This window comes from Pholis gunnellus (genome assembly GCF_910591455.1).
Source record: "Pholis gunnellus genome assembly, chromosome: 5".
In the NCBI taxonomy this organism is placed as follows: Eukaryota; Metazoa; Chordata; class Actinopteri; order Perciformes; family Pholidae; genus Pholis; species Pholis gunnellus.
This window is the reverse complement of record NC_136531.1, coordinates 12923891-12939271: the sequence shown is the minus strand read 5'-3', so window position 1 is coordinate 12939271 and position 15381 is coordinate 12923891. Positions and strand designations below refer to the sequence as shown.

The following is a 15381-nucleotide window of genomic DNA, read 5'->3' as shown; positions in this document are numbered from 1 at the left end:
ATATAACTTTAGTTATGTAACAGGCATACTTATTTAAACCCAAGACAGGATATTTTACTGAACCTAGCCAAGTTGTTTTGTTTAAGTTTTACAACTTTAACCACATTTTTAAAACTGACTGTAATCCAGGAGAAGATATGTTTCCCTCGAAACGTAATTGAAAATTAAGTTATGATATATCGGAACATAGTTTTTAAAATACAGGATTGCTTTGTACAGTTAGTACTTGTAATGCTCAGATTTCTAACATAACCTGAAATGTGCCATCAGTCAAATCAAGCTGATCCTTGACTGATACTGTGCCATGAAACTTAAAGAGAATTCACAATTTCAAATCCTTGACCTTCGCACACTAACAACCTCTCCCGGTGTTCCTACCTTGGGATGCTCCTCTTCCACCCTTCCGCCCCTCTAGGTGCTCCAACTCTTTGCCCCGCAAGACTCCCCCAAGCCCCAGGATCTTAGTAGAACATGTGGCCCCTGAGGAAGACAGGTACCAGGCCTGCCCCCTGCTGCTGTCCCCAGCTCTTAAAACACTACGCTACAGCTCTGCAGCTCTGCTTGCCTGCTTGTACCTTCAAAGCCCATTCTGTAGCTTAGCGCTCAATCTAAAATGATAGCGTTGCACAGATCTTGTGTCTGTTCTTTTTCCCTGTAAATATTTGTGGTCTAAAGCTGTGTAATCCCTCTTTTATTCTGCTCCACCTGCCCTTTCTGCTGTGCGCCCGTTCTGAATTTCCCCCACTTCTCTGGCTTTAAAGCGCTTTCTTTTCTGTAACACTGTTGCTGGTAGGAAAATGTTTCTGGAATGTGCAATTCTCAGCTCTGTTGCTTTTACAAACCACATAAACCAAACCATAAAGTCTCAGCTTGTGCCTTTTACATTATATCAAACACATCAGTCAGTATTCACTTTTGCCATTCTGTGGGTCGTCACTCTCCATATATTTTTTTTTTTTATTCCTCTCTACTACTCCTCTCTCTGTGGTTGCTGTTTGCTAAAACAGGCAGTGTAGCAATTCATCAAGTCCAAACTGTCACAGGGGCAGCAAAAGAAGCCTGGAAGGGGACAGGTAAGATCATTCATTCATTCATTCGTTCACTGACTCACCTTATTTAAACTCTTCTCATTACTGCTGCTTTTTCTCTCCTTGCCTGAGGGATGATATCTACCGCCTGTGACCGGTTGTTGTTATTGATTTGTTTTCCTTCTTTTAAGTCACGGCCTGTGCAGTATGTGCCCTTGAATGATAGCTGAAGACCAAAAAAGCTCCCTCTTAACACTATGCAGAAACACATTGGAAACATGATGGAGAATCTGAGGTTCTGTCTTTACATTGCAAATAGTTCTTTGCTGCTATATTCATAATCTGAATTTAACACCTTTAAAGTTAATAAGACATTTTCAACGTCCATTGTTAATAACTCAGGAGCACCAAAGGGTTGTGTGAGCTCACATCTACTCTTCACACTTGCAAACGATTGGAAGACTAATATTCCAAATACATTTATTTTGTGTGTTCAGATGATACAGCACTATTGTGTTTGTTAGGCACTAAAGAATCCGAGTATTCATCATTATTGTACTGATAGATTGGTGAAGTGATTTTATAATTATTAATCCAAAGAAGACACAAAATAATTGTTGGTCTTCCAGTGAGCTCTTATCCTCCACCTGTTGCTGTCAATAATAGCACACCGATTGAAACACTTTAATCCTATAAATATTTTAGGCATCTATGGGGACGCTGCTTTATCTTAGGGTGCACATATAGATTATATCTGTTGCAAAGTACAACAACACATTTACTTTCATTTAGACCAAACAAACAGATCCTGGTATTGTTTTTCCAACCATTAATAAGTGTTGTGCTGTATGGAATCAGGGCATGGTACAGTTGTCTCTATGTTCAGCTCAAAGTTAGACTGGCTCCACTTCTATGGATCTGCTCAATGATTGTGGGTCAAACGCTTGAGTCAAATCAGAGTTTGGGTTTTAAGAATGTAAAAGGGAGCGATTCAATATTCATCCACTTATTTGTAATGTCTGTAATATGATTTGTAGTGAGCTTTTATTTTGTTGTTTGGTTAAATGTTGTGTTTTGTTATGTATGTGAAACATTGCAAAACAGATTCTAGAGAAATATTCTGATAGTAAAGTTAAATCAAATCAAATTTAACTTAAGAAAAAATATCTATGACATAATTACTGTATTTTGCTCAGCTAAGCACTGAAGATAGTTTCTAGTATGTTGAAGCAGAGTGCCCCAGCTGTATTTGATTGATGATTGTTTGAGTTTAACATCCGTTGCACGCTCTCTGCATACACTTATCATGATGGACCTCTGCACGGTCTAAATGGCACACAAAATACGTGTTGTGATAGTTTCTTTTGATTTTATTTTGCTGTATTTATAAGGTTTTATATTTTCATTTCTTTTTATTTGCTGATGGCAGTCGTATCCAGCCCACCTCTATCCTGAGGGGCAGTAGGGGGAGAGGGGGCCCGTTGAGGCCCTTTGGCCAGACAGCCTTGGCTGGGTCCTGCCCAAACTCGCCACGGCTAGACAGGTGCATGCTACAGCCAGCACTACGCCTCCACTCCGTGTGCTGATTTCCTCTATGTCACACTGAGTGTGGTAATGCTGTATGCACAAGTATCACATCACGCTAAAAAATCATGTTAAAGTTAATTCCAAGAAAGAACTATAACAACCATGTTAACTGAGGTAGTCATGTGAATATATTATACTGTTCAACAGTGATTTATGTAGTAAATTTGGGGTTCCATCAGGTATGGAGCTGTGGATAGTAATGTTTATTTTATAGTATAGTATAGTAAAGTAACCGGGATATATAGAAATACTGAGATACTGTGCATACTGTCTTTAAACACACTCAGTGCCACTTCCTTTACATCTCCTGCTCCTTTACTTATTCCGATCTATTCCTCTCCTACCTTTGACCTACATTACTGAGCATCAGTTTATTGTCTCTGTGATTCCGTTTTTGGGCTTTACTTCAGTTAGTGATGAACACAGTTATAATGATATGTTTTTATACCTCTTCTGCTATCTTCTTGTGTCTTTATGTTCCTGTCTGTCAGAGCACACCCTCATGGCAGCCCCTCTTCTCCAACGGGGACGCCCTCATCAGGTCGCAGGGGCAGGCAGCTGCCTCAGCTCCCTGCAAAAAGCAGCAGTATAGAGCAAGGTATGTTGGGGGACACAATAAAGTCATGGCTAATGGGTGAAGTTAGCATGTTAGTCACAAAATATACATTTAGTTCTCTGTTTTTGTTTTATTTAATCTTTCCCAAAAACATAAGGCAAGAGGTTTTATTTTCTCCTTGTGTAGTCTGTCAGGATGTATTTAGCTTATTCCAATGTAATTATTCGACAGTCAGATCAACTGACATAGAATGAAGAGTGAGAAAGTCAGCATATGGTGGACGGGTCAAACAGACACAGGACTTTCAACCAAGGGACCGCTGTTGATGTCCTGTGAGAAACTTTAACTTATTTTACTTTACTCCTACGGAACTAACGTACTCAAGTAACGGCACTTACGTAACAAACAAACAATTTTCTTTCTGTCACTTGAGTGCCATCAGTGCACATCATGCTCCATCTAGTGTCAGAAACCAGATCCTGCATCTTCAGGATATTCCCTGAGGTTTCTCTTCTTGGGAACACACTGCTGTTTCTGATTTATTCTCCCTTGTTTTTCTATTTAAAATTTTTTTCTATAAGATAAGATATTCTTCATATCTGACTCGTTTTTGTCTCTTTTGTCTCAGCCCTCGCAGTAGAGGAGCGAGCCCGACAGCTGCAGATGAAAGTACATTCCTACCGGCCTTCAGCCTCCCACGACCCTGAGACGGACCTCAAGACCAAACGGGAGGTCAGCAGCTGAGTTTCCCAGTTGATTTCAGATCCTCTCCTCCGCCTCTTGCACTTGATACATTATATGTACTATATGTCTAATTCCCCCCCTTCCCTTTCGTCTCTGTCCGTAGATGTACGCAGAACAGAGGCGTAGCAGCGACAACATGTCGGCCAGATCGTCAGACAGCGATATGAGCGATGCGTCGGCCCTCTCCCGAGCCAGCAGTGCCTCCCGTCTCAGTAGCACCAGCTACATGTCTATCCAATCAGAACGACCCGGAGGACGACTCAGGTCAGTGCTCATTGGCTGTTGGTCATATGTTCAGTTAAGATGTTGAAGGTGCTGTGGATTTCACTCAGTGTTATATCAGTGTTATATGCATGCTAATCACTGTGTGTCTTTCTGTTTTATTCCTGCATGCCAACTGCTGCATGTTTCTGTCCTTGTGCATATTCTATCTCCTCTCTCCTCACACACACACACACACACACACACATACGCTGAATGTTGGAAATCAAAACAAACTGATCTCAGATCCAAATCATTAGAGGAGGAGAGGAGGGACAGGAGGATCTCGTTTGGGGTGAATGGAGAGGAGGAGAGGAGGAGGGCTGCAGGAAAGAGACGATTCTCTAATGAGTTGAAGCGCAGGAGACACACTGTAGCTGGAGACACGAGGGAGTCCAGGTAAAGATCAATAGATCACAAATGGTGAATTCACTGATGATGGCAGACGATCCATCTTCTCACTGAACAACCTGATCTGGATCCCCAAGATAGATTCCCTAATTTCCCCATTATTTTAAGACAACAAAACACAACGGAACCTTTGTAATGGCAGCAATTACAGACAATTCCTTATTGATCTCTTTATGGAAATAGTAGTATTTTGTTGTTGCTTGCAGCCTTCAAAGGGAAGTTAGAGGTCAGCTTGAACTTGTAGTCTTGCACAAGGACACTTCAGCAGAGGGGATACTCACTGACACTGGGGTTGAACTTGGATCTTCCAGCTGAAAGATGTTGAATATAATTACTCATAGATTTTTTTTTTATTTGCATGCAGCATAAAACAAGAACAAATTGTACAAATCTGAAGTCTTCACAACATTGTATTTGTTGAGGTCTATATTAATAAATTAATATCGATTTTATAAAGCACATACCTTTAAAAATTGCAAACAAAAATATAAAACTGTAATTCAAAATTAAATAAAACCAAAACTTTGAAACATTCGCAAAAATAAAAGTCAAACCGATCTAAAATAAATAATTAAAAGGTAGTTATAAATAAAAACTCACAAAAGATCCCTGCGTTCTCTTTATGTGCACACACCCTCACACACAAATGCACACACACACACACACCCCCGGCTGACCAGTAGCAGTGTGCTGACAGGGACAAACGACCCTATCCCAGTGGTCGTCAGTGGGCCAAGTGTTGATGTAGTGCAGCTTATTAGCTGGCTAATGTATTGAGGTCTGGGAGGAGAAGAGAGAGGGGCCCCAGTTTTAATGGCTTTAGCACAGATCAATCCAAGTAGGCCGTTATGAAAGCACAGCCCCACGGCCTTTGACACACTTTCTAGAGTCAGAGGTGAGAGAGAGAGGGGGGCAGAGAGAGACAGAGAGACAGTGGGTCTCTCTTTTTTATTGTTGTATTTATCAATAAAATAACAAGCCCTATCACAAACATACGGGCAAAAGTATGAGGATGCCCGAGTATAACCCTGTTTTCTAAGGCTGTCATCACACAAACAGTAAAAAAACAGATAATGGAGTCAGCAACCATTTATGAAAAGGGACTAATGTGGCTGATTTATAATTCAGACATGGGACCTGTTTTTAGAGAGGAATTGGTAATCTAGTGATGAACAAGGACGGCTGGCCTTGGGTCTGTTTTCACTCAGAGTAGCATATTATTATCTGTATTCGGTGGGTACTCACATCTGCTTCAGGCCAGTTTGATAACAGAAGTGACTGAGTACAGACAGATGAAGGAAACACTTGTACCCTTCTTACGTCTTCATGTATTACCTATGTTCTTCAACCTGTTTCCCTGCTTGATATGCCTATATTGTTGATCTACTGCTCCTCATCAATTTCATATAATTCACTGAACGCTGCTCATGTTCGCTCTTTTGCTCAAATCGAGTAAAATTAATCTTCAGATTTTCCGCCTTCATTTGTATTGGTTTGCATATACTTAGGATCTCTTGATGTTGGATGAAAAGGTTTATTTCAAAAGGTTGGCCTTTAAGAATTGAACCACAAAAACAGATTTTCAGGATCAGCAGGAACATAATTTTCCTGCTGATGTCCTTCCAACAGTTTCATGAGTATTAGTTTGGTTACATTCCTTCTTAAAATACAAAAAAACGCAAAACAACAAATATGATATGGCAAAACAATTTTGTACATTGTACATATATGCATAACCATTTACATTTTGTAAAATATTGTTTGTCATTTATATTATATTTGGCCCTTGTTTTCTGTGTATGTTTGTGCAATCCCCTCTGCATGTCTCAGATCCCTCCGATCCCTCCTTGCATGCATCCCGTGTTGTGACTGCCAGGACCCCCTCCATCCTCCAGACCTGGATCCTCCCCTCCCATCCTCTCCCGCTGCTGCACGCCCTTCTCTAACCCCCCTGCAGGGGGCGGTTGAGAGGCCTCAAACCACCCTCCCCCTTTCCAGTCGTTCACTGGTTCCCGTGGACCACTGGACTGAGGCTGTTAGGGGCCCACTGGGAGTAGGCGCTATGGGTGATAGGGGCAGCATAGCTGGGCTCTCCTGCAGCACTTTGACCCCCTCTGAGGGGATGGACATGCGATGGCTCATCCGAACCCCTCAGAGGCAGCAACGATCGCTGGTCAGCTTCTGTCCGAGTGTAGTGGCTCGTTTGAGAAGAATGAACTTTAGTACATAATATGATTATCAGCTTTGGACTGCTAGAACATTTAACCATAAACAGGCGGCTCTCTCTTTTTCTTGGCCCACATGACAGCACAATCAAAACAAGCAAATCTATTTCAAATTTTTTGTAATTTAGGAAATGTCATCCTCATTTATCTTTGGGATCCCAGGCGTATACTGTTATTTGGTCCACTTGTTGTGTGATTAAACATCACTCCTCAACAACAGGTAGTTTGAAATATTACAATCATGCACCACTTCTTGTCAATACTGCTGTTTCTGAAGGTACAGTATAGAAGACGTTACAGAGACCTTGATAATAGCTCTTCTCCATTACACCAGGTCACAGTGTCACTCAGCGTCTTCTCTCTCAAGTCGGCAGATGCGATCGTCGGTGGGCCGCAGCATGCTGAAGAGCTCCAGCGTGAGCGGAGAGATCTACACCCAGGAGCGCACTGACGGCAGCCAATCAGACACAGCGCTGGGCACGGTGGGTGGGGGCAGCAAGAAGAGACGCTCCAGCCTCAGCGCGCGGGTGGTGGCCATCGTTGGCAACCGTCGCAGTCGCAGCACTTCACAGATCAGCGGCCCAGGTGAGTTGCTTATGCCACCCTGAAATAGTCACTGGTGACTGTATATCCCACTAGCTATTTGTTATATGAATGTGGTACATTTGCTCCTAAAAAAAATAGGATAAACACTAAATATTTTGATGAAATGTTCATTATATTGGGGGATGACAACAGCTACTTTGACCTGTATGAGTCTGAGTGACGAGTTTAGAAGTAATTGAGATTATATTTAGGCCCAAAGAGGGGTTTGTTTGTGGCCACATTTGTTTGAATGACGCCCATCACACCCAAATCCTAAAAACTGTTATACAGAATTTGTTGTGTGATGTTACATCTATATACAGCAGGGGTTTCAAATGACTGGCCAGAAGGCCACGAGACAAGTTCGTGTAGCTGGAGGTATTTTATGCCTTTATTTATGGTCAAAAGTAGACACATAACAGAAAACCAGGGGAGGAAATAGATAGGGGATGAAATTCTACCCTTTCTAGATGCAAACCCAGGACACTCCAGTTAATGTTCTGTGCCTCGAGCCTTAAGGTGTTCCCAAATTTGTCCTATCTAAAACGCAGACAAAAGAGGTGGGCAGCTGATGTTAATTTAAAGGCAACTACTAGCTGTCTCATCTGCACAAGTGAAAGTTGCTTTGAAATAAATTGTAATCTGAACCAAACTTAATCCTATAAATCAGGATATCTCGGGCCTTTGCTGCATAGATTTTAACTCTTTTTTTTGTATGTGGTTTTTTTGAGCCCCTCAACTTTATGTGAAGTTCCCTGGAGTGCACAAACGCCATGCTACATTCAAACCCAAAAGCATTTACTTACTTAAAGTACGAGTTTTGTCCTGAGGAGCAGACTGTACTGAAGCACCACAAAATGCAAGTGTCCCTTTGTTGTGTAAAAGACAAACCTCTACTGCCCTAGTGCTTTTTATAAAGAAAAACAACCAAATAATATGTTTCAGAACATCTTGGCTGAGCAGCTTCACTCCCAGTCCCCAAACAGTGTCTGGCTGGTCTGACTCCAGCATGCACTTTTACCACAGGGGGGGTGAGACTCATGCTGAAAGCCAAACACTGTACTCCTCCTTCTTTGTAGTGGACATAAAAAGCTTTTAGAGAACATTAAGCCTAAAGGGGCCTCTCCTCCTGATGTAGAGAGGATAGAGAGGAAGTAGAGATTGCAAAGATAAACCTTAATTTAAAAAAAAATATATATTTTTCATGATAGATGAGAGAAAAAGCAGGTAAGAGACATGCTCAAGGATGTAAACATGTCATGCCAAGAATACACAAGGGATGAAGGGAGGCTCAGAAATGCAGCTACATTTTTCTCTTTGCGCCATTCATACCAATACTATGAGTTGCAAGTTGGACGCATCCCAGTCCAAGATGCCACACGCTGTTGTTTGGGTAGTTTTTCTGCCCAACAATTTCCTGTTTACTACTGATTACCAGATTCAGCAGGACATGGGTGTGACTTTGGCCGTGCTTCAGAAAGAGAGATCATGAAGTCCTCAACTGAAGCTCTAGGCTGCCATGTCATTTTCTACTTTTTCATTCCACTAGTGAATTGCTTGATGTGAAAAAGGCTATGCCCCATTAGTGATGTGCTCTGGAAGATAGGCAATTTCCCTACAATCTTTGTTGTTTCCTAATCACATGGGTTAAAGGAAAACTTTTTTCTTAATCTGTGATTTGTCATCTTCTAGATGACAAATGTTGTTGGGTTTAAAGGGGCACTGCACTGATTTTACACATGGAGTTCAGTTTAAATGTAATGTGGGGCGCTATGCAGCCTCTGAAAACGAGCCTCTCAAGTCTGAAAGAATAACCATCAAAAAAATGTCACTTAAAGACAGGATACCCACAACAAGGGTTAAAGGAAATCAGTTCTCTTAAACCTCAGTGATTTTCTGTTCTAAAAGAAACACTTTTTGGGGTATCAGTAGTGAAACGGTTTAAAGAAGGAGTTTGACATTTTTCAGCTGGGTTAGTTTAGAATAATATTTAGCATAAAGCCGCAGGCGTGGTAATGATCTTCTCATCTAACTGTTAGTAAGAAAGCGAATAAGCGTATTTCCCAAAATGGAGAGGAAATTTGCCACCTTTGGTGTGGAAGTCCAATCAGTGTTGATGGTAAATGTAGTCAATTGACAGTGTGTGCTATAGTGACGGAGAAAGCTGAAAAAATCGGTTGTATTTCCTGCATCCAGCGCCGTCATTTGATGTGACAGTAACATAGTTAGATGCAAAGAAGAACTACAGGCTGCTACTTGAGCTTGGATTTTGTCTATATAATATAATATAATATAGCACGCACTGAGGAGTTTATTGCTTCAATTGACTGCATGTACCATCAATACTGACTGGACATCCACATAAGAGGTGGTGAAATTTCCCTTTGAAGGACCTATATGTAGCATATCGGGGGATCAATTAGCAGAAATAGATTATGATATTCATAAATATGTTTTCATTAGTGTTTAGTCACCTGAAACTTAGAATTGTTGTGTTTTCGTTACATTAGAATGAGGCCTTCATGTCTACATAGGGAGCGGGTCCTGTTTACAGGTTCACTGGCATGTTTCTACAGTAGCCCAGAACGGACAAACCATACACTGGCCCTAGAGAGAGCCTTTTGGGTTTTTATGTTACCTGAAGGCCACTGTAGTTTGTCAACAACCTTGTGAAACTGCAACCTTGAGCAACGTGCCGCCCTATCTTACACACTGTCCCTTTAAGAATTCGACTTGAATCATAGTGTCGTCTTTTGAGGGTTTTCAAACAGACCTTTAAGGAAAAATAGTTGCTATCAAGCATTAACAATAGATTCACCTTTTGAATTTTAGGTATAACTGATTTCATCAATGCTGTTTTTCAACAGACTTGTACCTCCATGTACCCTCCTGCTACTGTAAACTGAATGAGCATGAGACACATCTGCACAATTTGTCTGTTGAAATAAAGATGAAAAATAACTACAACACCTCTGACTACAACATTGTGACGAATCCTGTCTGTACTCTTTTATCCAGAAGGGAAGAGTAAGAAGGAGAAGGGTGCACCTATCCAAAGGAGCACAGAGACCGGCATGGCAGTAGAGCTGACCAGGAACATGAGCCGCCAGCCCAGCAGAGAGTCCAACAATGGCAGCATGAACAGCTACAACTCTGAGGGGAAGTCAGTAAACCAACCACTTCCTTCTGTAATCAATCATCTACACACACTCTATACCAAACTCCCTCCCTTATCATTTTTTCTCTCTTAAAGGAGAATTCCAAATGATAGTATAATTATATCTGTTATATTTCCACCTGTGTTTTCAGGCTCCAATGTTTATATATATTTTTTTTCATTAGTTTCAAACAGCAAGTGCTACACCGTTAAAGCTACTGTAGCTGCTGTCACACCCAACTAAACCGCCCTGAATAAAATGACGTGGATGTGACAGTTTGCATGCCAGCATGTTGTGGATTATATCGAGGCGTACACTTACAAATCTCGACATGTGTGTGTCAGGCGACTGATGAGCACAGATTGAAAAAAAGCACCTGGGCTCATTTAGGCAAAGATAAAACACATGTTTTGACTGAATCAAATTGAGGCCTGGTGTTTTCTGTGATGGATTCTCTTGTTTGGGCAATTTTTGAGATTGTTTTTCATGCTTTAAATTATGAAGCAAAAGGGTTCTCCTGAACGCAGCAAAATGTATTCTGAATCCTCAAAGTATTCTGACTGTATAGGGATAATTGGCCATTGTGTTGTGATAATTAATTCACGTTTATGTGCTTTCTGTGTTAGTTTGATCTTCTCGGGAGTCAATGTGGGTGCCAGCAGTCAGTTCAGCGATTTCCTGGATGGCTTGGGACCGGCTCAGCTAGTGGGAAGACAAACACTGGCTACTCCTGCAATAGGTAAGATACTGATGATACTTTTCTCTTTTGTATTATGTATTTCTATGTTCTCTTATGTGTTTTTTCTTACAATTAATTATTCCTATTCTTTTGTATTTATAATATATATTTTGGATATTATTTTTAGTATACATATATAGCTTTTATTTTATTTTTCAATTTCCTATTTATTATATGTTATTATTTACACAGTAATTGTCTTTATTTGAAAATTATTTCATTTTTGCTTTGAATAAGACTGTTTCACACACTTGTGTGCTAGCCGTTTGATACCCAGGGAGAAAATGTGGGTGAACTCAAATATAATAATAACAATAATAATAATAACAATAGTAATAACAATAATAATAATAACAATAGCTTTAATAATAATAATAATAATATATATTAGATAACAATATTAGATTAGATATGTATTTAATGTAATGTGATATTATATGTACTATATGTAACTAGTAACTATATACTGCATCGGTACAAGATAATTGATGATGTAATAATATAGTGCAATATAATTAAATATCAAATGTGCAGTATACAAATACTGTATAATATTGTTGCGCTCATCTGTGTTAATAGAAAAATCTCTTCACACGTGTTTGTATGGGCTGAGTGTGCAGTCACTGCCACCCGTGTTGTTTATTTGTTCTGACTTGTTATACTTGTGGCAACCATTGATCTCTTGCTTTCATATGACGACAGTCTTCTTTTCACTTTTCTGTGCTTCCCAGGTGACATCCAGATTGGTATGATGGAGAAAAAGGGTCAGCTGGAGGTTGAAGTTATCAGGGCTCGAGGACTCGTACAAAAGCCAGGATCCAAATCCCTCCCTGGTGAGAACCTGACCATCCTTGAGATACTCAAAAGCAACTAATCACTCCCTCCCTCTCAATATATCAATCATGCAGTCTTCAGATTAGGATATAGTATATACACTGTACAATCGGTGAAATCCAGTAGATACACCCAGCCAAAGCTTGCTCTGTACTTTCCCTTCCCATAAAGATGCAACCAGCTGTGAGATCTGATCTAGATTATATTGGAGAGTCGCAGTGTTCCCCACTAATGGCTTTTTTATTGCTTTGTCTCTGCCTTCAGCTCCATATGTCAAGGTCTATCTGCTAAATAATGGAGCGTACGTAGCCAAAAAGAAAACCAAGATTGCACGGAAAACACTTGACCCACTGTACCAGCAAGCACTGCTATTCGAGGAAAGCCCACAGGGTAAAGTCTTACAGGTGAGCCCTCACCATGTTTCTCTTCATCACAAATGTAAATGTTTTACTCCAAATTCATAATGATTCAGTATTTTATAGTAGGAGGAACTAGACTGCTGTGTAATTTGACAGAAAATATATTTTCTTAAGGTGATTGTATGGGGCGACTACGGCCGCATGGACCATAAAAGCTTCATGGGAGTTGCACAAATCCTATTGGAGGAGCTGGACTTATCAAGCACAGTCATTGGCTGGTACAAGTTGTTCCCCCCGTCATCCTTGGTCGATCCGACACTTGCCTCCCTAACGCGACGGGCTTCCCAGTCGTCACTTGACAGCTCCTCTGGACCTCCTGGAGTCCGATCCTAGTGGACCAACAGCTCTACACCTCTCGACAAGTAACGAACTCATGAAACGTACTGTAGAGAGAAACTAACAAAAACAAAAAGATGGCGGAAATGTAGAGCAACAACAACAATCAGAAGCATCACAACCAGAAAGCTTTGTTGAGATCTGACAATCACTCCTGTCGTGGTTAATTTTGTCTGTTGTAGGGAGCGCCACATTTCAGTGTTTCATATCCATTAAGAAAATATTTTTTCTCTGTGTATGCTGAAGAAGCAGGGCTGTCGACAGACAACAAGAAGTAGCTCTCGAGACGGGAGACGACAGAGAATCAAATGAAGCAGGGTGATTTTTAACTGAATCAACAATAGCAAAGAAATGTACGTTAAGCATCGGAATGTATGGACTCGAGACAGAGGTAATCACCCTCCACACCTGCAGGTGGCACAGTGTTCTCTGCAGTGGCCTCCTCCAGAACCCCGACAGACTGCCGGCACTCCTGCCTTCAAGCAGGGCGCTTGCGCGTGGGTATTCAGTCTGGAAGCACAGGGCCTTCTTCTGGTGCCTAGACCATGGAGCCGCATCACTGGTCCCTCTCTCTGTTGAAAAATCTTCTTTTCAGTATGTTTACCGTGGCTGCTCTGAAGCCACACTGTTTTAGCGTGTTTGCTTTCTCGTCCATTTCTTTTCCCTTTGTTACTACCGGCACAAAATGTTTTTATAGTACGTGAAATGCTCATGATAATGTTGTCAGTCTGGTGTGTGCATGGAGAGAAAAAACAAAACACAAGAGAGAAAAAACTATTAAATGTCTGCAAGTCGTGCAGGGGGGGGACTAGTGATGATGACACAGCTTAGATTTTTACACTTGACAGTGAGATTAGCGTGCAGCGTTGTTTTCCTCGTTTCACCACTGGCAAACGTCCAGGCCAGTCGTCTTTGTATAGATGTATATTAAGCCTCCCAGGAGGTTGACCAATAAATACAATTTATGTCACTTTGAAATATCACAAGGGTTCAACATCACTGTAAAAAATACGAAAAAAGTCAACGCAAGAGCAAGGACCGTCTAATTTTTCACATTTTTTGGGGAGTGCATTCCCTCGCCCCAGCACGTTTTTATCCAACCCTTAGTTTACATTATTTAAAAATTTAAAGAAAAGCACAAGAGCTTGATTTTTTACAACAAAAAGTTTAACTTTTTGAAAAAAAAACTAAAACAAAACATGTAGTTAAAAAAAGAGAAAAAAAAGCAACAATCCTGTCACTGGTTCCATTCATTTCTTAGTCAAGTTGTTAGGAAACAGACAAATAAACTGAAAAATAAGAGTCACACACAGTTTCGCTTGTGCATCTCTGTGAATGTGAAAGTAACCAATCAGACTAATCTGTTGGGACACCATCACCAATGCTCATCCTCTGTTCGGCCCGCAGACTCCTCCCAGCAGTTAAAATTGCGGGGCCAGCATGACTTTGGAACCTGTTCCAAGCTGCATGCACATTTTTGTAAAACAAAACAGATACAGAAAAAAAGATGCTGAACTAGATACGTGTGTTAGTTCCACATACTGTAGGGCCGCTTGTATGTTGCATGCAGTTGTACAGTTTGCTCGTACTTGAATATTAAAGAGATAAAACCAAGAAACCGAAGCCATTCCCATTACACAAAGACATATGAACACAACTGCAGTCAATTCCACATCCCTCAGTCCGGTGCTGAATGTCTCTCAAACTAAGTCCCAAGATTACGGTGATGTCTTTCCTAGACCCTCTGCTAGATGCACAGTACTGTACAGTAGAACTGAGCAGAACGTCACAGCCCCTCCTACTGTTATTCCACATCAGAGTATACCTCCAAGGGGCTGAGATGATGTATAAATAAATATCTACCAATCAGATCCACTTATATGGAAATATGAATTATGTTTCAACATAATGATTTCAGATATGCTAACACATGAACTGTTAAGTTATATAAAGAATAAACGCAGATGCACAGAGAGTCACACACTGTAAATACTCAACAGCCATTCACTGGAATTTCATTGGGTTCAGTGATATTTGCAAAGGGGCCAAGTCATATAATGAGGAGCGATTAATACGTCACTAGGGACCATGCAGTGGGACAAAACAAGACGATGGACTTGGGCCACAAACTGGCCGCAAAAACTACAGGTGTACCACTACTCTAAAGGTTGTCGTCTGAACACTTTGTGCTTCAAACCCAATGTCTGAACCCCCCCGGCCATGTTCAGAAGAGTTGACTTTTCTTTTCATCGTCCGGTGAAGCTGGTTTTTTCCTTTTATTATTTTTCTTTGTCAGTATTAACAGGAAAAAAAATTGCTGATTGTTTACAACTTCTGTGTTCCACTGAAACAAAAAGAGAATTAGAAAAAAATTAAAGCATTCACTGCAACATTACTTGTTTGTATAACAGATGTGGCTCAAATGATGTGTATGTTTTATATTTTAAAAAAAAAGTTCATTTTTATTATTTACAAATAAAAAGAATGTGTGGAAGAAA

The 15381-nt window shown here is 40.7% G+C and overlaps 1 protein-coding gene across 8 annotated transcripts in view; it reads left to right on the top strand.

Annotated features, from left to right (window-relative positions):
- rims1b (regulating synaptic membrane exocytosis 1b) overlaps positions 1-15381 on the top strand; it is a 68304-nt gene extending 52923 nt beyond the window's left edge. For 2 of the 8 annotated variants that reach the window (XM_079159595.1, XM_079159593.1), the window contains 13 exons: positions 416-493; positions 1008-1073; positions 2458-2571; positions 3107-3213; positions 3800-3903; positions 4019-4179; positions 4423-4575; positions 7180-7397; positions 10416-10560; positions 11182-11294; positions 12026-12127; positions 12393-12532; positions 12662-15381. In XM_079159595.1, coding sequence (XP_079015721.1) covers positions 416-493; positions 1008-1073; positions 2458-2571; positions 3107-3213; positions 3800-3903; positions 4019-4179; positions 4423-4575; positions 7180-7397; positions 10416-10560; positions 11182-11294; positions 12026-12127; positions 12393-12532; positions 12662-12880 — 1720 coding nt within the window. In that variant the 3' untranslated portion in view covers positions 12881-15381. Of the gene's footprint in view, positions 1-415; positions 494-1007; positions 1074-2457; positions 2572-3106; positions 3214-3799; positions 3904-4018; positions 4184-4422; positions 4576-7179; positions 7398-10415; positions 10561-11181; positions 11295-12025; positions 12128-12392; positions 12533-12661 lie in introns of all 8 variants that reach the window. The other 6 variants (XM_079159596.1, XM_079159594.1, XM_079159598.1 and 3 more) reach the window with 5 other exon arrangements.